At 36.5% G+C, this 26,940-nt stretch overlaps 1 protein-coding gene across 1 annotated transcript in view; it reads right to left on the bottom strand.

The window, feature by feature from the left end:
• Positions 1 to 220: 220 nt before the first annotated feature.
• The window catches only part of LOC150091132 (sodium/hydrogen exchanger 9-like), a 412,040-nt gene continuing 385,320 nt past the window's right edge, over positions 221 to 26,940 (bottom strand). The window contains 1 exon segment of the mRNA XM_090387366.1: positions 221 to 751. Within this exon segment, the coding sequence (XP_090243492.1) occupies positions 656 to 751 (96 nt within the window). The 3' untranslated portion in view covers positions 221 to 655.

Raw genomic sequence — 26,940 nt, 5'->3', positions numbered from 1 at the left:
TATAACATTTGTACCCTAACCCATTAATAAAAACAATTTTTACAATAATGCACAGTGTTTTTTTTTTTTTACTTTTAAGTCTTATATACATAAATAACCATTCAATTATATATACACTTTGTACATTTTTGTTCAAGTTCCTTGCACTAAACATTTTTTTGCAAGATAACACAATAGTAAAACCAATAATCTGAAATGGATGTCGAATGCTTTGAAGTAATTGTGATATTCAGCAGTTGTCAACATTTAGAAACTTTGACTATTATTTTGAAAAATTAACCTTTTTAACCCACTGGCAGGTACATGGGGATAATTCTGACCACTGTTTTCTTTTTTATACTCTAAAGCGTTTCTGCCTACTCAACACCAGTACTTTCCTGAGAAATTTTAGGCGAAATCTCTTTTCTTGAGAAATCTCTATTGACTAGGATCATAACGTCTCAGGCATGTATGAGTTTTTTGCATACCTCCCAGTAGGTTGAACTGAATATGTGAAATGAATGCTTTAATTTTGTGCACACAGTTTGTGTATACATAAATTAGCAGAAATCTTTTCCTGCTAATGGAAAAAGATTAATAGAATACAATACTGAAATGTAATTTCAGTGATTATCACAGTACTGTTCCTTTTGGATAATAACATACAATACTGCAATTATACTGCATCACCTTTAGAACCAGGAATCCAGATTCGAGTTGTGGCTAAATCAGAATATCCTAGTCCTAAATCACCTTCTGCTGCTGAGTTCCTCTGGAAAATATCAATAAAAATAAGTGTTAAGTTTCCTAAAACTGTGTTATAATAAAGTTTATTCTATTTTATTTGAGAAAGTCTTCATTTATGCAAGCAAAAAAAAAGAAAAGCATTCAATAATATGATGCAATAATCAACATCAACAACATTAAGATACTAAATCATTATTATTTATTAGAATTATACAGAACAGAAGCAGAGAAGCATTGCAGGATCATCTAGACAAGACTTCAGTTATAGCTTGGACACAGCATGGGTTTGTTAAGGGGAAGTCTTGTCTGACCAATTTGATTGGATACTATGATGTAGTCACAAAGGAATTGGATGCAAAGAATAATTTTGATATCATATATTTGGATATTAGAAAGGCTTTTGATACTGTTGCACATGGAAGACTGCTGCACAAATTGGAGCAGCGTGGCACTGGAGGCAAACTGCTGCTATGGATAAAGGGATGGTTGAGTGGGAGAAGACAGAGAGTGGTAATCAATGGACACTGCTCTTTGTGGACTAATGTTATTAGTGGAGTCCCCCAGGGTTCAGTGTTGGGTCCATTGTTGTTTTCTGTATTCATTAATGATGGTATATCAGGCTTAATGTCCAAGTTTGCAGATGATATGGAGGTTGGTAGGGTTGCTAATGGTACTAATCACAGTATGCTGCTCCAACAGGATCTAGAAAAGTTGAGCAGATGGGCTGAGAGGTGGCAACTGAAGATTAACATTGACAAATGTAAAGTACTGCATACGGGAAGCAACCCCAGAGTAACGTATCAACCGTGTGGTACTACACTGACAGCGGTAGAGAGTGAAAGGACCTGGGAGTAATTGTGCAGGCAGATATAAAGTTTTCTGAGCAGTGAAGACGGTCTGCAAGGGTAGCCAGTCTGCTCATGGTGTCTTGTCAATGATATACAGGAATTTTTCTAGCAGCGATAAGGAGGTGATTATCCTTGCCTTGTATAAGACAATGGTCAAGCCACAACTTGAGTACTGTATACAGGTCTGGAGGCTTTATTTTAAGAAGGATGTAGAGCTGTTAGAATGAGTACAGAGAAGGGGAACAAGATTAGTGAAAGGAACAAAGGGTTGCTCTTACAAAGAAAGGCTTAAATTTTGTAAATTACAGTGTCTGGAGACTAGGCACCTGCTAAGTGATTTGATTGAGGTGTATAAAGTGTTGAATGGTTTGAGCATGCTCAATGCTGATGGGATTCTTTCTCTTGCTCAGAATAATCACCTGAGAGATCATAAATTCAAATTGAGGAAAGACAGTTGTAGGATAGATGTGCAGAAGTTGATTGCTGGAACAAATTTCCATCTGTCATTGTAGAAGTTGTTAGTTTAAACCAGTGGTTTCCAACTAGGGTGCCACAACAGTATTCTTGGTGTGCCATGTAATTTGGGTTTAAGTTACTTAAAGTTATTATTATTTTTTAAAATTTGTATATTTATTTCAATTATAAAAAGGTGTAGGGTATCCATTGTACCGTATCTTTTTAATTTTGTGGTGATCTACAATTGATCTTTATTTAGTACCTCTATATAAAGAATAAAATTATTATATAGGTATATATTAAAAGGTCAAAAACCACTGTGGTGGGTATTTCTTTTGGCCTGGGGCGCCGTGAAAAAATTACTGGGACACTAAGGGCAATGTGAACCGAGAAAGTTTATGAACCTCTGGCTTAAACAGATTCAAGTTTGTTGTTTCGTTTTTAGGAGCATTAGCAACTAAGGCCATATTGCTCCGGGAATATGCGGTGGTCATTCCCTGACCTTTCCACATCCTCTGTATTTGGTGGTGATGGGCTCGAACCCTGGTCTAATCAAGAAGCGTGTATGCACTGCTGCTCCTTCCCAGCTGGCTACGGAGGCGCCGATGGTTGAGGAGGAGAAGACAGAGTGGTAATCAATGGACACTGCTCATCGTGGACTAATGTTATTAGTGGAGTCCATTGTTGTTTTCTGTATTTATAAATGATACTGATGATGGTATATCAGTCTTAATGTCCAAGTTTGCAGATGATACGAAGGTTGGCAGGGTTGTTAATGACACTAATGACAGTACACTGCTGCAACAGGATCTAGAAAAGTTGAGATGAGCTGAGAGGTGGCAAATAAAGTTTAACCTTGACAAACATAAAGTGCTGCATATGGGAAGCAGTAATCCCAGAGTAACGTATCAACTCTGTGGTACTACACTGACAGTGGTAGAGAATGAAAAGGACCTGGGTAATTGTGCAGGCAAATATGATGTTTTCTGAGCAGTGCAGACAGTCTGCAAGAGTAGCTCATGGTATCTTGTCAATGATATACAGGAATTTTTCCAACAGGGATAAGGAGGTGATTATCCCCTTGTATAAGGGGATAATCACCTCCTAAGGATGTTGAACTGTTAGAACATGTACAGAGAAGGGCAACAAGATTAGTGAACTGAACAAAGGGTTGCTCTTACGAAGAAAGGCTTAAGTTTTGCAAATTACAGTGTCTGGAGACTAGGCACCTGCGAGGTGATCTGATTGAGGTGTTTAAAGCCTTAAATGATTTGAGCATGCTCAAAGCTGATGGGATTCTTCCTCTTGCTCAGAATAATTGCCTGAGAGGGCATAAATTCAAATTGTAAGATAGATGTGCGGAAGTTTGCCTTTAGCCAGCGGGTGGATTGCCGGAACAAACTTCCATCTGCTGTTGTAGAACATGATAAACATTTGGAGTGAGGGAATGGGTGAAATAAGGTTTTTTTTTTTTTTTTGGCTGCTATATAAGCTTGCATCATGTGCCCATGCTAAAGGGACTGATAGGCCAAGGTTATTAATGGGTTTTGCTAATTAGGCTATAGTGCCAGCCAGATCATGTCCCATAATCCCAATGTGCCTAAGAATCCAGCAGAAGTGGATATAAAATTTATGTTCACAGAGAGAGAATGTATCTTCTGCTAAACCCAAGAAAGGACTGGATGAGAATTGTATCAACACTAATAAAGCCTGTAATATGCTCAAAGAAATGGAATATATAATAAACCACTGGTATTGGCAAGTTCTAATGTGATCCAAGTGCATTATAGAGTGCAGAGCTGCACTCTAACATGTGCAGCTCTGCAGTGTATATGCATATAATAGTGTCCAGAAAGACAGTAGCAGATCCTACACAATTCAAACTGTCTACGCACACTGCGGTAAACAAGAACTGTCCAGAATTTCTTAAGGCTACAGGCATCATAAAAAGAAGAATGTATTATGATGACTAGATATGGCTGCTGCAAGTGTTGCTTGGAGGTGCCTCCCTTCAGCTGGTACCAGGAGAGTTAGTATTAGAGGCACTAATAAGAAGTGCATGGTATGATGAGTCTGTGCTTGTTGGTGGCCTTGAAACTGCTGTCAGGTTGTGGATGCTGTAAAATGTGTATTCCCTTGTGCATTGGGGATCTCTCTAGCCTGGTGTGCGTTCCCATTATGTGGATATGTAGTAATGGCTGCCCATGAAAGGGAGTTGTGCTATATATGTTTGTCAAGAATGATGAATTGTGAACACGAGTTTGTTTGCAGTTATTAAGCTATGTTGCTTATGATAAGTTGAAGGAATTCTTATTAGTTATATGTTGATAAGCAGATGCAGGTAGCAACTGCCAATGACTGTACGTTGAAGAGAGCGTGCTTCCCTTTTCTCACCAGACTCGAGTAGGGCCGGGGTGAAGAATGTTTGCTCCAGATAGACTTATAGTTGGAGGAATAGATTGTTTAAATTTTAGTTGATTGACAATTTGTCAATTGATTAGAAAAAAAGTTTCCTGGATAGGGCGACTTACCTCCTTGTGGTGGGGGTGGAGACGTAATTCCCGCCGTGAAGCTAAAGGTCGTTTCTCTCCTCTTGTCATTGAGTTATGTTGAATATGTGAAATTCTAACCAAGAAAGGTTTAGATACAGCTAAAGCTGAGAACTAGCAATATGTGGGCAGACATGACAATGTCTGTGTAAACTGGAAAGAAGTCAGAATTATCAGCTCAGTGTGCTGAATAGAGCTGCATGTAGACAGATGGTGGAGTATCAGACTTTACCCAGTTCTTAAAGGAAAAGTCGTATGCTGGAACATGAGCATGCCAAGGTGGAAGGGTTTGCTTTGGTGCTTGGACAACCTTGTCTACCATGTTATGTAAATCTTGGAGTAGCTCTTGGATGTGAATACCAAAAAGACAGTTGGCAATCTAATGGGTGTTGTACAAGTGTTCCCACAATGGGAACACCCATTGTAGCTATCCAGTTGACCTTTGATTTTATTCAAAGCTCTTGGATGTGAATACCAAAAAGACAGTTGGCAATCTAATGGGTGTTGTACAAGTGTTCCCACAATGGGAACACCCATTGTAGCTATCCAGTTGATCTTTGATTTTATTCAAAGCTCTTGGATGTGAATACCAAAAAGACAGTTGGCAATCTAATGGGTGTTGTACAAGTGTTCCCACAATGGGAACACCCATTGTAGCTATCCGGTTGATCTTTGATTTTATGTAGCACGAACAGACTTACAAGATTTATATTGGTATATTTGAGCTCATATGCATGCATTGGGCACCTCTAGCACTGTACATAATATTTTTGGTCATACAGTGTACATGGTAGTCTTTTCATGTCATCCTGGACTCTGACAGATATAATTTCTGACCACTGGCCTAAGATTTAAAAAAATATATTAAAATATTGCCTATTGTGAGCTGTCAAAACCATCATTCAACACTGTTTCTTGAGGAGTCATAAATTATTCATTCCCCAAAAGTTACAGCGAGTAATATGATGTCTTGTTGCTCCTTAATAATTTGCTATCCTATTTAATACAACTTCTAGAATGCTGCAATGGCAAGTTTAAGGTTATATTCTTTCCTCTTCACATCATATCTTTATAGCAACCATGGACACAGGGAAAATGCTATGCAGATTTTTGAAAATCAATGGCATAAGATCTTGAAATAAAGCTTAACATGTTCAATGACACCCATATTTGACAGAATGCATCCAATGTGTCGTAATTTTTGGAACGTTGAAAAAAATGAACATTCCAACATCCTCAGCATTCTGAAAATTCATAAATAATGGTTGAAAAATAAAAGTTTGGAATTCATAGCTAAAAGCAAACACTTTTGTGCTGTGCTGTTGTTATTTGGTTTTTAGGAGCATTAGCAACTAAGGCCATATTGCTCCGGGGATATGTGGTGGTCATTCCCTGACCTTTCTGCATCCTCCGTATTTGGTGGTGACGGGTTCGAAACCCGGTATAATCAAGAAGCGTGTGCTATGCACTGCTGCTCCTGCCCACCTGGCTACGGAGGCGCCGTGCTGTGCTGTACATTAGAACAAATCTTAATTTTATAAAAAGTTTATTCATGTACATGCAAAGAACAAATGAAACTGTATGCCAAGTTTATAAACAAAAACCAAGTATTGCTGCAAAGAGTTCAAGCAGTATTAATTTTGAAAACTATTGAAAACAGTTGTTGAAATTAACAAGTATTCAAACAACATTTGAAAAGTTGTTAATTTCATGTGCCTTTACTTTTATGACACTCATTTATTGACTGCTTAAGAATGACCACTCATTGCATTATGGCACAGCACTTGGGTGACTTTTGATGCTTATGTGTAAAGTTAGAAAACATGTTAAATAAAGAAGAGTACTGGTAGTGATAAAGAAATGTAACAGAACTAACTGCACAAATAAAATAAATTCTGGATACTGTTACTGAACATTCTGGATGTCCAATAATGGCCATCACTAGTTTAGCAGAAAATTGGGGAAACTATAACAAAAAAAAAAAAAAAAAAAAAAGAGGAGGAAGATGAAGTCTAGGAGGGGGGAAAAAAAAATGGAAATGGGACAAAAACAAAGTGGAAGGCTGTGCTGCAACCTAGATATCTATAAAAGTTATCCAAATTAATTTCTATATTTTATTTTAAATTATATCCTGTTATTCAGGCCATCCACATTACTTTGATTAACTGGACTAATGTATCTTGTTAAAGAATATAGTATATATTTGAAAGATCTCTGCAAAATTAAAAAATGAAGTCTTGTACACAAAGTGTACTAAATTTTCTGGTTCCTATATATTATGGAAAATAATATATTCATTAATTTGAAAATTGTTTTGAAGACTATAAAGAATGTTTAATATATATGTTATGTATACATTGAAATATACACCGCATACGCATATATGGAAGCAACGTGCAAAAAATTTATCTGATTTATAGTTTTATAACTCAACCAAATATACATACACATACACACCAAAATATAGTAAAGACTCACATGCTAGCCCTCTGAAATATCCTCATATGAAATTTTGGCTCTCCACACTAACGGCATCCACAGTAGCAATCTTTAGCCAAAGAAAAAAAAAATAAAGCATGCTCCACAAATAATTAACCTACTGTACTAACTATTTTATTACCACTGATATGAAAAGGATAACTTTTAAGATTTTTTTTTTTATAGAAATACATGCATCATTCTTGCTAGAATAGTTATAATTAAATAAAAAATCAATCAAATAAGCAGGAAATAATATAACAGCATTTAGAAGGGAAGGCGATGAAACAAACCTTAACAATGAAAGAATAAGCAGTAGACTAGTCAATGCACTACAGCAAAATTATTACACATTAAAGCATCTTCCTCTACAATTGTAGTCTGCTCAAATGAAAATCTGCATTTCCAAAAATTAAATTGAATAATTTAAAAAAAAAAAGAGTACATATGATATGTATTCAGGTTATACTAATGAAGAGATACCCAATTTTATGTTTTGTATAGCTCCTAACAAGCAGTCATTATGCAGCCAAAATATGTTCAGGAAATAATGAACATTTTTTTTTTTTCCATTCATAAATAACAAAATTCATATTTTCTCAGTATACTAGTACTGAGAAAATTTACAAAAATTACATAATACGAAGATTTGTTTCAAGTTACTCTTTCCCTTCTGCACTTGTGCCTGTCACATACCTATGTATTTGCTAAACTAAATTGTGCTTGCTACCATATTTTTCATTTCTTTCTCTATATAAATTCCTTTTGGTTTCCTGTTGATTCAGCTATAATGAATAATTAATCTGTATTTAAAAAGGTTAAAATTATACTGCTTAACACGTTCATTGTTGGAACACAAACTTGTGTCAAAACGAACTGAAATTTTTGTGCCTTACATAATGCAGCCATTCAATTGCAGTCAACCATGCCATAAAAGGAAAGGAACATGAAATGAACACCTATTTGATAGCAGCAAACTGACTGAGCAATTTGCATTATGGCTGGGATTTTGCTTAGTGCCAATTGTACTGTGCAAAGAGTGCTATAAAAGCTGTATACTTGGTTCACAGTTTCATATGTTCTTTGCTTATGTGTCCAGATTTTAGCAATATCCGTTTTACCGCTTTTAACCATCTGACTAACACTCAGTCAGATTTTATCCGACAATGACCATGTGTCTGCTATTTTTAGCTTTTTGAAATCAGTAAACCTTTTCACGCATATTTAAAAAATCTACTTTGTTATTGTTACTTGTTTACTGATATTTGCCTTTTAGTTTATACTTGTTTTTATACCTTGACTTAGTGACCTAAATCATGAGGCCACTGAAAATTTTACTTTTTATGACCAGGTTTTGGCGCATTATAGCCTTAGTCGCTAATGCGCCAATAAAACCCAAGCAACAACAACATCTTTGCTTATGTTGAAGTTATTTTATCTAGTTCAATATTTTCCACAAGAAGAAAAGGTAAAATTTTTTGATTATGCTTACTGAATTTCAATTCTTTAGTTTCTGAAAAACAAAACATCATTCTTAGTGCGCATCTATTGTTAAAATTTTGTGTAAAAAGTGTTTTCCTAAAAATTTTATACTAAAGGGTTGTTATAATGAACCCACAGCCTGGAACATCTGCTGAAAAGAAAAACAGGGGTGGACATTATGTTTAAGCTGAGGACATTGAATCAACTCTATAATATGTCACCTGATACTGAAATAGAATTCTATTCAAGTGATGTGGATTCTTCTGAATTTCATTTAATTTGGTGTTAGGATACCACAAACAACAGATTCTGGTGTTAGTTGGAGTGATGATTCTTCACAAATGAAATCCCTTTAATTTACTAAACAGCAGTGTCTACTTGTTCCAGCACCTTAAAACACACAGAAAGGCCCCCCCCCTCACAAATATAAGCAGTGCCAAACATGTTAAACATTGCTGATCCTTGATCAGCAATGTTTGATAAAGTTTGATCCTTGATAAAGACTGCCAAGAGATAAACATCAAAGCAAATCCCTTACTCACATATTGAAAGTGCCAAATTTACGCACAAACGCACGCGTTGAATAGAATAACAAATCAAAAAAAATGAGAAAAAGAGGAAGTAGTCTAGTCTAATGCAGTCAAAGGCAGCAAATGCAGAGCATGGACAATAAAGTAGGAAAAAAAGTAAGGGAGATAGAGAGTGATAGGAGAATAGAAGGTAACAAAAAATTATAATAAGAGATAAATAATTACAGAATTGATAAAATAATTATAAATTCTGTAATTATTTATCTCTTATTATAATTTTTTGTTACCTTCTACACACACACACACACACAATATATTATGAAGAAGAGTAAAAATAAAGCAATAAAGATGAATGCAAACATAAGTGGCTGCCTATGCAACATTCAACAACAAAAAACCCCAGGGGTTCACATCTGGTGAGTATGGGCTTGGAATGCCCAGGGTCCTGAGATGGACATCATCATTCTTCTCTTCCTTGGTGATTCCCTTCTACTTTTGACTCACTCTCTCTCTCTCTCTCTCTCTCTCAGGGTAACTCGGGAATTTTTTTTTAGCTGGTGCAGCATAAGCCTCAGGCTTCCTTGCACCATATAGCTAATAATAATATAATAACATGTCACATAAAGGGGCTCACTTACATCTGGTGAGTATGGGCTTGGCACACCCAAGGTCTTGAGCTGGATATCATCATTCTTCTCTTTCTCGGTGATCCCTTTCTACATCTCTCTCTCTCTCTCTCTCTCTCTCTCTCTCTCTCTCTCTCAGGGTAACTCGGGAATTTTTTTGGCTGGTGCAGCATAAGCCTCAGGCTTCCTTGCACCATATGGCTAACAATAATAATAATATAGGGAAAAAGAGCAAACTAACATATATATTATTGCTTAATGTCTCATATAGAAAAGCTTTTCACAGCAAAAACTAAACATCCAACAGGTTTACTTAATTACTCAGAAACAAAAAAAAATTATATACGGGGTGTTTCAAAAGTGATGGTCAATAATTTAAAGGTGAACTGTACAGACTACAATGTGCAAAAAAAACCTAGTTCTTAAGTGAATCGTTTTTGAGATATTGCACATTTATAGTTGGGATCCACCAATGACTTGTTCGTTTAGGTTAGGCTCATTCTCTCCCTTTCCCCTTTCTCAATGCTCTGAGATGTAGCAGGCATACCAGTATTTGTCAAAGGATAGTCAACATGGAAATAGGTTACAGCAACGAAGAGTATGCGGACATGTGCTTCAAGTACGGTAAATCCAACGGTAGTGCACTCAAGGCTGCACATTTGTAGCAAGAAGCATTTTTCTGCCGAAGGCAGCCCAACAGGCGCAGATTCATCAGGGTACATCAATGCCTTAGAGAACATGGGTGCTTCACACATGGAGTATAAGCAGGTAGGCCCAGAAGCATAACACCTGATGTTGAGGAAAGGGTGTTAGAAAGAACATCCTATAACATGTAGCATCTGTAAAATCCTGTGGTGTTGAAACCAAAAATTAAAAATGTATTATCTTATGTTTAATAAAATCACCCTTAGCAAAGGATTCACAGCTTTTTGCTAAACTAGTGCTCCCATAGTCAGTGGTGGATCTTAACAGAAAATATGCATTATCTCAAAAACGGTTCATTTGCGGCCCAATGTTCACTGGGACTTTTTTGATTATTTTAGTTTGTACTTTTCACCTTTAAATTATTGACCATCATTTTTGAAACATCTTGTATATATATACTGTGTGGTTACATATATATAACCACCCGATATAGATACAGTAAAATCTCGGTTTATACAAAGTACTCGTTTATATGAAGCACATACCATTCCCCTGCGAAAGGATAGGCTTTTCTATGTAAATATATTCGTTTATTACAAAATTCGATTAACATGTACCACAAAGTTCTTTTTCACCCCATGAGAAATAAATATTGTCATTTTGTATGCGTAATACAAATCTTGGCAGAGCGATCCGATTACTGCCCCCCGGCCACCTGGCTCCCTACTTCCCAAAGGATGGCACTGACTTGTTAGAAATTAGTTTTGTGTAAACAAAAGCAGTTTATGGTAGCTACAACATCAAGTGCACTCTGAAAAACATCTTTCTGAAGGATGATGTTGTTAAATCAACAAAAGAATTAAAAGTTTTCCTAAGTTGTTTACACTCCCTCGTTCTCCATGGGAATAAGCTCAGTTGCAATTGTTACCCCAGTTCAAAGGGTCTTTTGCTATCGTATGCAGCAATCTATTTTTTTGTGCCATTTTATCTGAGCTGCCGTCTTTTTCAGAACTTGTCTTTAAATTAATTTAAAATTTGTTTATATTAAATCTTATCTAGAAGTGTTATGGTGAAAAAATGTCGACATACAGACAGAATTAAGCCTGGAAATTAAACCGAAAATTATACAAGAGGCCAATAGGATGGAAAGAAGTTGTTTGTTTGTTTGTTATTTGGTTTTTAGGAGCATTAGCAACTAAGGCCATATTGCTCCGGGATATGCGGTGATCATTCCCTGACCTTTCCGTGTTTGGTAGGCACGGGCTCGAACACTGGTCTAATCAAGAAGCATGTGCTGCTCCTGCCCACCTGGCTATGGAGGCACCTGGAAAGAAGCAAAACAGACATTGCAAAGGAATACAACATCCCTTTACCTACAATACTGAAAAACCGAAAAAGACTTGAAGAAGTGCGTGACACTGGAGCAGCGATAAAAAACAGGAAACAAATTCGTGGTGCAAAACACGATGAGCATGAAACAAAACTTTTCGAGTGGTACCAACAAATGCGTGCATCTAATTTGCCAATATCAGGTCCGATTTTGCAAGAAAAGGCAAATTATCTAGCTCAGCAACATGGGATTAGTGACTTCAAATGCAGCAGTGGCTGGCTCCAAAGATTTAAAAACAGGAATAACTTGGTTTCGCGAAATGTTTGCGGTGAGTCTGGATTAGTTGACAAAGAAAAGGCTACAGACTAGTTGTGTTCTGTACGGTCCATCCTTGAAAAATATGAGGCAAAGGATATTTTTAATCTTGACGAGACAGATTTATTTTATAATTTGCTGCCAAACAAAACATTTGCTGTTCGAGAAGAGTCTTGTCATGGTGGAAAATTAAGTAAACAAAGACTCACTGTTCTGTTATGTTGCAATTCAGATGGCAGCACAAAACTACGCCCACTTGTGATTGGTAAGTTTTCCAAGCCAAGATGTTTTAAAGCAGTTAACCAATTTCCCTGTGGTTATGAGGCCAATAGAAGTGCTTGGCTTATGGTCAAAATTTTTCAGTCTTGGTTATCAAAATTGGACAGAAGAATGGCTTCAGAAAAAAGGAACATTTTGATGATTCTAGACCATTGTACAGCACATTCTGCTGAGGCACTTATGTTGACAAATATACGGCTGTTGTTTTTACCCTCCAGGACCACCAGTTTAATGCAACCACTGGATCAAGGCATTATTTATAACCTCAAGAGAGCATATAGAGTCTGCCTGATAAGGTACTTGATCCGCAACATAGGAGGGAACAATTTGCAGCCATATTGGAATGTCCTGGATGCTATCCGTAATCTTGTTATTGCTTGGGAAAGTATTACATCAAGTGTTATAAACAACTGCTTCAGAACATCATCGAAAAACATGGTCCAGCAGACAAATGTGATAGCAACAGTGAAGAATGGAGGAATTTGAAGAGTTTGTGAAGGTGGATGATGAAGTTGCTACCACTGCAACGCCAACACCAGAAGAGCTGCTGGGTACCAAACAAAATGATGCTGTTTTTGTTACCAGCGACAGCGAAAGTGAAGACGTGCACACACTGCCATCTAAAAAAGATGCCCAAAATGCATTGAACATAATGGAGAATGTCTTGGCCTGCATTAACGTTGATAAAGAAACAAATATTGCATTTGATAACGTCTGTGCTATAGTTAAAAATGCATATAGGACAAAAACTGTGCAAACAACATTGGATTCTTTCTTTAAATTAGATTAATTTATTAAAAAGTTAATGGTTTGTATGTCTCCTTTTATAATTATTGTAATTATTTTTACTGTGATACTAAAATATTGTAAATATCAAATATATACTGTACACTATTTTCATTTCTGTTAATATTGCTTTTCTCTTAGTTTATCATACAAATAAAATCTTTAAAAAATATTATTCCTATTACTGTATTGTTAGGCAAGGCTTTTGTTTTTATTTTATTTTATTAATTTATTTTTGATATTATTATCATTTATTATTATTCTTAGATATACGGTATATACCAAAAAAAAAAAAATAAATAAATAACGGTAAAATTTTGACACTTTTGGGGGACCTCGTTACTACAAATCTGTTTATTACAAAACGTGAGCTTTGTATTAACGAGATTCCACTGTATATATAACCATTCGGTATATCATCATCATCATCAGCCATTTTCAGTCCACTGCAGGATGAAGGCCTCTCCAGCAACTTTCCAGTTCCTTCTGTTTTGAGCACTGGCCATCCATTTACTACTCAAAAACTCATGAATTTCATCTATCCATCTCCGCCTTTGTCTTCCAGGTTTTCTTCTAGCTCCTCTTGGGTACCATTCTGTTATTTTCTTAGTCCATCTGTCATCATGTCTTCGAGCTATGTGTCCTGCCCAAGACCATTTTAGTTCTTTAGGTTTGATAAGAATGTCCTTTACTTGAGTTTGCTGCCTAATCCATGTGTTTCTCTTCTTATCTAACAGTCTGATTCCCAATATAATTCGTTCCATTCTTCGCTGTGTAGTTCTTAGCTTCTCTTCCATTCTTTTGGTGAGTGCCCAAGTTTCACTTCCATAAGTCATGGTGGGGAGTATACATTGATTCATTATTTTACGTTTCAGACAAACTGGGATATTGCTCTTCAGTATGTGACTATATTTCCTGAATGCTATCCATCCAAAATTTATTCTTCTCTTGACTTCCAGCCATTTATCATTATTACAGCTAATAACTTGTCCCAGATAAGTATATGACTCCACCTTTTCAATTACTGCTCCTTCAATCATTATTTCCCTTTCCGTGGCATACTTGTTCATCATTACTTTTGTTTTAGCCATATTCATCTTTAGTCCAAAATCCTTACTAACTGTGCATAACTGATTAAGATTTTCCTCTAATTCTTTGGGATCGTGGCTTATGACCACAATGTCATCTGCAAATCGTAAATGGTTTAGGTACTCTCCGTTCACATTGACTCCTTTCTGCGACCAGTCTAATCTTCTGAAAGCTTCCTCAAGGGCAGCAGTAAACAGCTTCGGAGATATTGTGTCTCCTTGTCGAACTCCTTTCTCGATTTTAAATTTGCTACTGTCTTTGTCTAGTCTAATAAAGGATGTAGCACTCTCATATATTTTCTTCAAAATCATAATATATGGAGTATCTATGCCTTGTCTTTCCAGTGCCCGAAACATTGCCTTATGCTGTATGGAGTCAAATGCCTTTTCATAATCCACAAATGCCAGGCATAATGGTGTTTTGTATTCATTTGCTTTCTCCATTAGCTGTGATATTACGTGAAGGTGATCCATAGTTGAGAATCCTGTCCTAAAGCCAGCTTGCTCTTTTGGTTGATTCTCATCAAGTATTCTTTCTAATCTGTTAGTAATGACCCTTGTGAACAACTTGTAGATGTGGGATAACAAGCTAATTGGTCTATAATTTCCAATTTCTGATTTATCTCCTTTCTTATGCAGCAAAACTATGATTGCATTATTCCACTGCTTAGGCACCACACCTTTTCTAATGCACTTTGTGAAGAGCCTTGCCAGTTTTTGTGTTATGTCTCTTCCTCCCAATTTTAACAACTCTACAGTAACTTCATCTTCCCCCGGGGCTTTCCGATTCTTCATTTTCTTCAATGCATGTTCTACCTCTTCAGGAAGAATATCGGGTATGTTGTATTTGTTGCTAATTTGCAATCCATCTTCCCCACTGCTGGTATCATTCCCTCGCTCCTTGTATAATTCTCTATAGTAGTCTTCTGCTATTTGAATTATGCCTTCTCTTCTGTTTATAAGTACACCATCGCTATTCTTCAGTTTCAGTATCATTTGTCTTTCTGTATTACTGCTCATGGCTGCTGATTTAAATCCTTTGTTTTCCCTTAATGCTTGTTCTACTTTTCTTGTGTTAAATCTTCTTATGTCCTCTCTGAGTCTCTTTCTAATGGCTTTGCATAACTCAGTATACTCAATTTTCTCCCTGTCAGTGTTTTTCTTGCTCTTCATTTGTCGTCTTTGGTTCATCATGACAAGTGTTTCTTGACTAATTTTTTCTTCTTTGGATTTCTGTTTCCCTATAGGTTTCTTGGGCTTTATCACTTTCAGAAAGTTGTAATATTCCTCGTCGATATCTTGGTCCTGAGCAGTCTGCAGAAGCTCAAACTTGTTCTTAAGTTCCAGAACATACTGCTTTTTCTCCTCCTCTGTTATTTCAAAGACCTTTGTATTATTTACTCGAGTCAGTTTTTTCCTTTCCTTTCCTACATCTATATCAAGTGTACATCTTACCATTCTGTGATCACTTCCAACATTTACCTTATTCAGGACGGTAACATCATTCACAATATATCTTCTGTTAGTGAGGATGAAGTCGATTTCATTAGTTGTTAATCCATTTTGACTCTTCCATGTCCACTTTCTGTTCACCCTTTTCTTGAAAAAAAGTGTTCATTACTGATAGTCCTTGAGATTCTGCAAATTCCACAAGTCTTTCACCTCTTTTATTTCTTTCACCAATTCCAAAATTTCCTATAGTTCCTCTTTCTGCGCTGTTTTGCCTTTTCCCAACCTGAGCACTGAAGTCCCCCATAATAATAGTGTAGTGGGTTTTCTGCTCATCTAGAAGACTCTCAATTTCAGTGTACATTTCTTCAACCTCTTCATCATCATGGCTCGATGTTGGTGCATAAATCATTATAATCTTTAGTTTGTACCTCTTAGAAATCTTGAATATTAGTCTTGGTATTCGGTATATATATATACATAACCCACTTGGGGATAGAGGAACATCTTGTGGAGAGAATTGAGAATATGTGCACCAATACAGTGAGCAAAGCAGTGATGGGATTGACGGAGAGCTTCGAAATAACATTAGGTTTGAGGCAAGGAGGTGTCCTGTCACTACTACTATTCATAGCTGTCATGAATGATGTGCAACGTAGAGTGGTGGGACAACTTACACAGGACCAGATGAAAGTCGTGCTCTTCGCAGATGACCTCTGCATATGGGGAGAGAGAGAGAGAGCAGGGAACAAATGCAATGGCAAGTTGACATATGGGCTAGTGTGGCCAATGAATTTGGACAAGTTTTCAGTCAGGAGAAGAGTGAAATAATAGTTCTAAAGAGGAGTGGCAAGCTTGACAGATACATTACAATGGAAAGGAAAGAGCTAAAAATGGTTAACAATGTCAAGTATCTAGGAAGCACCATTACAAAGACTGGAGTGATACACGAAGAAATAAGTACAAGGATACAAGCAGGTGGGAATTTCTATAGGCAGACAAGAGATCCGATCAGGAACAGGAACATACCAAAGTGTAAGAAAGTTATATATCAAGCCTATTACATACCAGTTCCGATGCATGCATCTGAAACTTGGACTATGAGGAAAAAAGATGAAAGCAGAAATGAGATTTGTGAGGAGCATAGCCGGAAAGACAAGATGCAACAAAATCAGGAATGATGTGATTAGGGAGAGAATTCAAGTTAAAAAACTCTAGAATAGGATTGAAAGGACCCATTTGAAATGGTTTGGACATATCAAGAGAATGAACGAGAGGCATTTGCCAAGAAGAGTCTTTTGGTCTTTAGTCCCTTAATTTACAGTTAAGGGACAAAAGACCAAAAGACCAAGAATGAGATGGCAAGACATGATAAAGATCCATGTCATTAAGAGAGAAGCAAACTAGAGTGAAGTCAATGATGGAGAGAAGTACATGGACAGGGCATGGTGGAGAGGCTTCATACATCAACCCATGGAATAGCGGAATGATGACAGATGATGATAATGACCAGGTAATTATAAGTTTCCCTATTCAGGAGACCCTAGTGTCAAAATGGTTAGAGTTAGCACTGTGAAAATTGGTAGGTTTTCACAGCGCTAACTCTCATTTAGGGTATGGGGAAGAGATTTGTAGAAGAAAAAAAAAAAAAAGTTCAAATTTTTGCCACCAGGGGAAAAACGGTGCTGCACATATGTAAAAGTTGTCATTTACTTCAAGACACGCTGCTTATGCGCTACAAATGACATCCTGTTAGATAAAAGCAGAACGTGCAACGCCACAGTCAATAACCATTATGGCTCTTACAAAAAAGGAACATTCTCTTTTGGTAAAACTATTCTACCAGAATAACAGTAACACTAATGCAGCACTATGTTAATATGGGAAGGACCTTTGACGTCCATAAAGGACCTTTGACGTCAGTGGGGCTTCAACAACTAATAAAGAAATATGAAGCAACTGGGGAGTTAGGTGTAATTCCAGGCAGGAGATGACCACATATCGGAATGGAGGTAGTGGATGAGGTGGCGGTTGCAATGGTCAGAATACAAAACACTACCAGTCAGTAGTGTTTACTAGAGGCGTGTCAAAAGATTTGAACCTTCCTTAGTCTACTGTACATAAAGTGCTTCAAATAGTTTTACCCTGGTTCCCGTACAAGATTCACGTAGTGCAAGAACTAAAGTCTTGTGATCAGCAACAACAAATATACTTTGCTCTAAGATTTCTGACTTGTATGGAGCTTTAATATTAGCATTAGTAGAGGCATATGATGCAAGAAAACAAGCTTATGCAGCATCAACAACAACAAAAAAAAAAAAATGCTCTCATTTCACCCCTCCGTTCATTCCAAATACCTATCCAGCTCAGCCTTAAATTTATTTAGGCTATCAACTTCCACAACAAAAGATGGAAGTCTGTTCCACCAATCAACTACCTGCTGGCTAAAGGCAAATTTCCGCACATCTATCCTACAACTTTCTTTCCTCGGTTTGAATCTATGCCCTCTCAGGTGAATACTCTGAGCAAGAGGAAGAATCCCATCAGCATTGAGCATGCTCAAACCATTCAAGGCTTTATACACCTCAATCAGATCACCTCGTCTCCACATACTGTAATCTGCAAAACTTAAGTCTTTCTTCATAAGAGCAACCCTTTCCCACACTGCAAGAAAGGCAATGCTTGATTTACAGTATTCATGCAAGATGGTGCCCTTCCCCACATTGGTCGACAAGTGAAGGAACTTCTCCGTTCAACATTCAGAAAGGATCGCATCATTTCTAAAGACTTTCTGCAGTTCTGGCCAGCCCAATCGGCAGATCTCAATCCCTGTGATTTCTAGCTATGGGGGATACCTGAAAGACAGTTTACTGTGGTGGCATACAGACGCTTGTCGATTTGAAAGCAAGCATTAAACAGTATGTAACCAACATCTCCAATGAGATGCTATGTGAAACTGTGTCACATGCAGTCCTCCAGTTTTCAGAATATCATATGAAGTGAAGGAAATCACATAGAACAATATCTGTAGATTTCTAAGTTCTGATATTAAAATCTAATCCTAAGTTAAGTATTCCATCTCATGTTTACAGTGCAATTTCTTCCCTGGTGGCAGAAATTTGAATTAATTTTTGTTCTTCTAAAAATCGCTTTCCCATACCCTAAATGACATATCCACTGATTTTCACGGTGCTATCTCTAACCGTTTTGACACTAGGGTCTCCTGAATAGGGAAACATTTTATAACCATGCTGTTCCTTGGGTTTAATTTTATTGTATATAATTTATTTATTTTTCTCACTTAGGGTTACAACTTATTTTGAGTGATTGGGTTTCTTCTGTTAGTATAGTGAACTTGGTGCATCATAGCCTGTGTTGTCCATATGCCATAAAAATGAAATCAAACAAAAGAACTGCTGGTATAGTATAATTCGGGGAAAGGTTCACTACCACAGACACTAAACATTGTAATATTAATTAGTTGTTCTTTATGTAGGGAGGCATAAATATTTTTTGGAAGTGAGGCAGCTTCTAAGCAACATCAATATAAGGATGGAAGAATATGGCAAGCATAGATGGCACCTATCAGTGTAACTTATACTCCAAAATTACTGATTATTTCAACATATGTATAGGAGTGCTCTGTCTCTATTTATGGAATTTGTAATCCAACATTTAATAAATTATGTTTCTAACCACTTATAAAACTCTTGCACAGAATTAATAATTTTGACCACAATAGGCCCTCTGATGTTCTTGTTACCAAAAATGGACTACTAAAAAACGAAAAATGCAGCGTGGACAGCCAATGTGGTACTCAGCTCATGTAATGTAACTCATAGTGATGGTAATGAATGTTATAAACAGATTGATTTCTTGTAATAAGTGCCTTTATTCATTACAAGAAATCAGTTATGAACATATTAAATTGATTAATGCATACATTTGTATACATACATACCATACATGCATCAATCAACTATAATCAGGAGTCAGCACAGGGTGCCCATTATCCAAATTGTTGGTGCTCTTGAGTGTCAGTGCATGCCATCCATTAATAGTGTGTGTGTGTGTGTGCATAGAGTACAAGGGATGCTAATATTGGGCTCTTTGGAATCAGAAGGCTTTTCCCATTATTGGCTTAGTTTAAAAACTTCATTGGTGTACTTCTGAAACAAACAAACTAATTTTATTTGGAGGGTTGTTATGTTATTTGGTTTTTAGGAGCATTAGCAACTAAGGCCATATTGCTCCGGGATATGCGGTGGTCATTCCTTGACCTTTCCGCATACTCTGTATTTGGTGGTGACGGGCTCGAACCCCGGTCTAATCAAGAAGCGTGTGCTACGCACTGCTGCTCCTTCCCACCTGGCTACAGAGGCGCCTTATTTGGAGGGGGGATGGAACAACAGTTGCATTGTGTTATTTGCTCTTCAATACATGCATTTAGCTGTGAAGAATGCTGACTGTGCAAAAAGGGCAGTTTCAGTTACATCTCCTGCTATAATCATTTTGTTTGTTTTGTTTTTTCATTCAAATAAATTCTTCAGTTAATTTCAGAACTAAGTATACTAATGATATTTCCAGACTAAAACAAAGACAGGAAACAACTTTCCCACTGAGAAAAAAAGATGTTGCTTAAGAAAAATTTAAATGTAGAAATCAACAAATCCAAATGGCAATACCATTTGATTAAGTATTTTAATCCAATTTTAACATTAAATTCAAAAATTTCACTCCAAATATGACAAAGTCCAGATGGCAGTCTAAACTTAAAATTGGTGAGATAGACCCCGATGCTTTGTAACTGACATATTACCAATTAAATTACGTGCATGTTTAAATATAAACATATTCATTCAAGTATTTTTACTTAATATAAATTAAGTTGATTCCTAGAAATAATGAGGTTTACTACTCTCATAAAACCATCAAACCAAATACAGTAATGAAACTAGGTCTTCACAGATTAAAACCACAATCAAACATTCATTAAATTATTATAAATTTTTATAACAAAAGATAGCATCCCCAAAACCAGTCTTGCCCAATGTACCCCTGCCTGGACATATTTAATTCTCGCCCCCACCCCAATGGGGAGCAAATAGTCTAAACTTAAAAATAGGTGAGGACTAGCAAAAAAGTTTGTGTATTTTCTCACTTATATGTCCAGTAGCCCTGTCCCCATCACATCGTATAATTGCAAAATGCAGTGTTTCTTGTTCTGCAAGTGATTTGGGTTTTCCAATTTGTGTTTTGTTTTATTTATTATTATTTAATTTTCTTGGATATTTTTCCAGTTAATATAAACTTGCTTCTCTCTTCTCACTATAAAAGTCCTCTCTATTAATTTGCTGCCATCTAAATGTGAGAATTCGTTCAATGTGCCGAAATTTTCGGAATGTTAAAACAAAAAAATCAACATCCATACATAATGGTTGAAAATTAGGTTTTTGGAATTCATTGCTAAAAGTGATCACTTATTTTCGTTCTGGGCTGTAAATCAGAACACATCTCAAAATTTTATAAAACATTTATTCATATACATAAACTGATATCAACACAAGAAAAAAAAAGAACAAATAAAACTGTGTGCCAATCTATAAACAACAGGCAAGTATTACTGCAAAGCATTCAGTGTGCCAATACTGAGTACAGCCACTCCCTGAGTTACGTAAAGTTGCGTTCTGTAGAATTCTACGTAAGTCGAATTTTTACTTAAGTCGGAATTTCCCTAAATGCTTATGCAGCACTCGCAACTATGCATGCTGAATTTGATTGAAGAAAAAAAGAAATGTTCGACTAACATGTAAATAGAATTATTTATTCAATTTTTTTATCTTATGTGCAGGAAAAATTACAAAAGTGTACAAAATTACAAAAATTTCAAAATTACAAAAAGAGAGAGGCACAACATCAGTAAGTTTTACCTTTTGAGCATCGTTGCCAGAATTAACTCTCCAGCATCCGCTGTGGAAGTTGAAGGCTGTGGAGATTTAGAAGGGGTTTTTTCCAACACATCACAAATTTTCTCTGCAGCCGCAGAATCACAGGTGATTTCTCCACATACTTTTAATGTTTTGGAAACAAGTGCAATGCTTGAACCTATTAAACCATCCGTTGCTTGCCACGAACTTGGCTTGAAGCTTGCCGTACTTATCCTTAATATCTTCGTAAATACTTCTTGCTTTTGCTTGAATGGTCATTAGACTCAAGGGCACTTGTTTCTGAATCTGATTTTCCATCCTTATTATTAACAGCTTTTCCATCTTCGATATAGCACCTGAACGCTGTTTTGTGACCACTGTTGACCTTAAATGAGTTGATCCTTTAACATGTTCTTTTATACGCGCACTGTCCTTGAATGACCGAAGATTTCAGTGAAGGGGAACTCATTTCACCATAATACCATAACATAAAAACCCACAGAATTCCAGTTATAGGGATTATCGCAAATGCAATGAGATCGTGTTTGCTACCCGTTTATTTTTGCTACCCGATTGTGCTAACAGAAAGGGCGCCTCCGTAGCCAGGTGGGAAGGAGCAGCAGTGCGTAGCACACGCTTCTTGATTAGACCGGGGTTCGAGCCCGTCACCACCAAATAAGGAGGATGCGGAAAGGTCAGTGGGAAGACCACCGCATATTCCCGGAGCAATATGGCCTTAGTTGCTAATGCTCCTAAAAACCAAAAACCAAATAACAAACAGCTAACAGAAAAGCTCAATAAACCCAAAAAGGCAAATTGTTTTTATTGTTTTATGGTAATGACCTCTAGAAATGTGGTTTAGAAAAATATCACAAAAGCATTCAAAATTGATTCTTATAACAGAACGTATAATAAGATGAAAGCGCAGTGCAATTTTCATTATAAAAATGACCTTTTAGAGCAATAAATGCTTAGTTATATAGTGAAAATTTCAACTTCGGAGGTCTTGGAACAAATTAAAAAAAAAAAAACCTGTGCTATTGGTTTCACATTACAGTTTCATGATACCTCCATTTATTCCTACGGGATGCAAATTATGTTTCCGCGATTTTTTAAAGCTTGCACCGGCTGGCAAAAACTTACATAAAGTCGAATTTCCGTAAGTCTAGTATTACGTAAGCCGGGGAGTGCCTGTAGTTGTTAATTCCATGTGCCCTTATGTTTATGGTACTTGGTTGACCGCTTAACAATTACTGCTCATATGCATTATGGCACAGTGCTTGGGTGCATTTTGAACATAGATATGCATTGCAACACATCACTCCTATGCTCATTTATGAATACATGCACAGAGGAGAGGCAGTTTATTGAGTTGAAAATGTTAATGGATATTAGGTACCCAATGGTTAGACTACTTTGTTAAGTTGGTATCCTTAATTGTTATAGAGTTTGTAAAAAAAAAAAAAAAATAATAAAAGATAAATAAAAAGTGTGAGTAGGTGTGTGTGTGTGGGAGGGGGGATTGCTCTGTAAACTCCAGCACTTTGCAATTTTAAATATTAAGAAAGCAATCTGGCACTCATATCAGCAATTCCATTTGTCTTTAGGAATCCATGCAAAAAAAACAAAAAAAAAAGATTTCCTCTCTTTCAGTGCTATCACTTATTCAGTAAACCTGGTAAGATTGCAAACTGCTCTTAAACTTCAGAGCAAATGAGAGTAAAGAAAGACAGAAAATGGCCTAGTGTGGGTACAGCTGTAAGAATGTATGCTTGATTAAAGCTATATTTAATTGCTTCCATAAACAGCAACTTAATGAAGGCACATAACAGGTTAATTCCACAAAATAAAGATTTTGCTGTCATTATAACTAATTATACAGCTCATCAGCTGAATGGCTAGTTATAATTAAAATGAAACTAGATAGTCTTTATTATTACTTGTGAGAAATTAACCCATTAGTGCCGGGTGTACTCACATGGGGGCGCTAATTCAAAATGTTATTATTTTGAAACTGTTGCAATTCCATAAGATATTTCTCTATATTGTTTATCTATAAATATCAGGAAATGATTCATATAATAATAATAAGATTCTTTATTAACATAAATTTTATACAATAGTGATTCCTTACACAGAAAGTCAGAGGAATCTTACAATTTGTTGTTTATACAAATGATTTTGTTTTATATATAAAAAAAAAATAATAAATAAATAAATAATAATAATTAATAGATCAAAGCAAAGATGATAATCAAAATGTAAAAATGAAGTGGTAATTACAGTGAAAAAGGACTACAAGTTGAGCAGAACGTGAAATGACATCGGCTAACTAAGATCGGCACTTACATAAATGTCCTTTACAAACAGCAAGATAGGACAAGATGCCATCGCAATATGCCTTGTCTATAGTCCACAGGTCAATGTCGATGTTGAACGAGTTGAGAGTGTCAAGAGTCACATTTGGGAAGTGTTTCTTGAAATTCTGTAACCGCTGGAGCCTTGAGCACAAGGAGGGGGGGGTACTACGGAGATATCTGCCTGGCAAACGCCAACCAACCATGTTTCAGATGTTGATGTGATCCTGCTTAGCTGAGCACAGATGAAGGAATGACTATTTTTAGCACATGGGCTCTGTGGACTATAGGCGTATATGTATATGTTGTGTAGATTTGGTGCGACCACAAGTTGGCCCACTTGAGCACCCAGAATTCGAGGCCCCAAAGTTTCCTGAGGCCGGTGGGTGGTGCCGTCAACCAAACTTCCACGACATAGGAGAGTACACTACAGAAGTAAGTTGCAAGGTATTTCTTGATTATTTGCTTATTGTGCATTTTGCATAGATCAATTTTCATTCCCCAGAATGCTCTCAGGGCTTTGGAATACTGAGCTTGGATTTGTTTTTTTATAGGTGAGGTTGGCATCAAGGATTACTCCGAGGAATTTGACACTGTCTGTGGGAGTCAGAACATTTCCTGCCAATTCCGGAAGTAGAGAAGATGCAGTATCAGCAGAAGTCATCTGACTTGGTGTAAAGATGAGATAGTTTGACTTCTCTGGATTGACTGACAGGCCAAAAAATTTAGCACACTTACAGAATGTATTTAGGTAGCTGTTTACAATTCAGAGGCGGTTTGTCTTTCTTGTGAATCACCAACATGGCATTTGCATGGCAAGTAGCAAACAATATCATAGCATACAATAGGAAAGCTGGAATTTGGTCCATTAGTGGAACAAATATTGCTGCAAATAACAAGGCTGAGAGAGACCCACCTTGCAGGATCCCTACTTCGACGCTTTTAGTGACTGTAACTGAAATGTAGGAGAATGCTTCGCCTTTGAAGTGAAGCATTCTCCTAGATAGCAAATTATTGAGGATCTCTAGCATATTTCCGGATATCCCGTAGAATCTCTCAAGTAAAACAAGAAAGGGTGTTATCTGGACTGAGTTGAAAGCAGATTTCATGTCCAGAAAAATGGTGTGAAGATCTTCGTTGTCATTCCAGGTGTGAAGTATTTTCTGTGATAATGACTGTAGGCAGGTTACAGTAGATCTATTTAGGCATGGTATAATGGGTATGTTCTGGCCTATGTGCAAAGATTGCGAGTGCTACATCATTATAGATGCACTTCTCGAGGCATTTCAGGAAGGGAGAGGCAATTGATATTGGCCTGAAATCAGCCGGTCTTTTCGCACGAGGCTTTTTCGGAACTGCCACGACTATGATAACCAGCTTGAAGGCACCCATGCAAATTTGAGTACTTTGTTGTAGAGTTGAGTGAGCTCTTTGCTGATGAAATAAGAAGCAATTTTTAGACTAAAAAGAGGTATTGCGTCAATTCCTATGGTGGACTTGTCAGGTAGTGAATTTATTATTTTTATTAGTTGGTCTTCGGAAATTTCTGTATTACTAGAAGGTGAAGAAATATTAAACGCTTCGTTCCAAGGATATGCTTTGGACACACGGTGATCTCGCTTAAAATGCAGCACATGCTCACACCATTCCTGGACATCTAAAGATAAAGGGGTGCAAGTATGACTAGTGGACCATATACCGCCATCAGCACCAGATGTCTTCAGTACCAATCTTGTAATCGTTGCAAGAGGCCGATTTATTTTTCTAGTGACTCACAGAAGTTATCATCAAATTCTATTTTAATAGTGTTTTTTTTATTGTCTTTGTTTTACAATCGAGTTTAGAGATACAATATATGCTATAAGTATAAACAAAATTTCATTTATTACATTTTTTCCAAGTTATTTATTTTTTTTTTTGTTTATACCTTACAGTCTTCAAATGGGGATGTTAGACATTACTGTATATAAGTTTTATTTTTGTTTATAGTGAATCATAAACCGGGTGATAATGGAACTGAAGATTTTTTACAGCAAGAAGAATATGCCAGACTTGAGGAAGCTATCGAAGACATTGCAAATCAAGAATCTATTGATAATGTGGTTTTTGAAATTTGCATATTACCTCCAAATTTGGATGAGTTGACAGATTGTGAAGAGTTTGATGAAGATGTTTTAAGGGACCTTAATTCATTTCCAAAAGAAATTCCTTTTTCTATGGAAATTTCATTTGAAAATACCAATGAAGATGTTTTACACTCGGAAGAAGATGATGTTCCAGAAGATAAAAGTGGTAGTGATTCCACGGTATATCTTGATTTCGAAAAAGCAAAATGGCTGAAGAGACATCCAGAATATGCATCTTTCGGAACAAATGAACACTGTTTACAAGTGAGTTAGATGCTGTAAAAAATGACTTAAGATTTGTCTCCACTCAAAATATTCGAAAAACATTTTAGTGATGAAATCGCAGACTATATATGCAACCAAATATACGCTTAAAAAAAAAAAAAAAAAAACAATCATGAATTTGCTATTGCCAACAAAGAAATGGGAAGTTTTATTGCAATATTGCTTTTGACAGGATATCGCAAGAAAGAATGTATTGGTTGCTGGGCGAGGACTTGGGTGTCTCCTATGCATTTATAATGCCAAGTCAAGAGATTGGTATCTAAAAATAGAGATTTGTACATCTGGTCAATAATGATGAAATTGGAAATTGTCAAGATCAAATGTACAAAGTTAGGTCAATAATGAATATGCTCATAAAACAATTTTGCCAGTGGGGTTTTTTTTTTACAAGGATCTGTCAATAGACGAGTCAATTGACAGATCCTTGTGAAAAGAAACCCCACTGGACATAATTCAGCCAAACAATTTATTAAGGGGAAACCAGTGAGATTCGGTTACAAAATCTGGATGGTAAGTAGTTCTTCTGGATATTGCTATGCTTTTGACATCTATTGTATTGTGGAAAACCAACCAAGAAACCAAAAGTGTGAAGAGTATACCATTATTGATTTATTAGAACATGTGCCAGATCCACCAAACCACATACTTTTCTTCGACA

This window comes from Mastigoproctus giganteus, chromosome 1 (genome assembly GCF_048544385.1).
Source record: "Mastigoproctus giganteus isolate SK-2022 chromosome 1, ASM4854438v1, whole genome shotgun sequence".
NCBI classification, from domain to species: Eukaryota; Metazoa; Arthropoda; class Arachnida; order Uropygi; family Thelyphonidae; genus Mastigoproctus; species Mastigoproctus giganteus.
The sequence above is the reverse complement of the archived record's forward strand: the minus strand, read 5'-3'. Positions and strand labels throughout refer to the sequence as shown.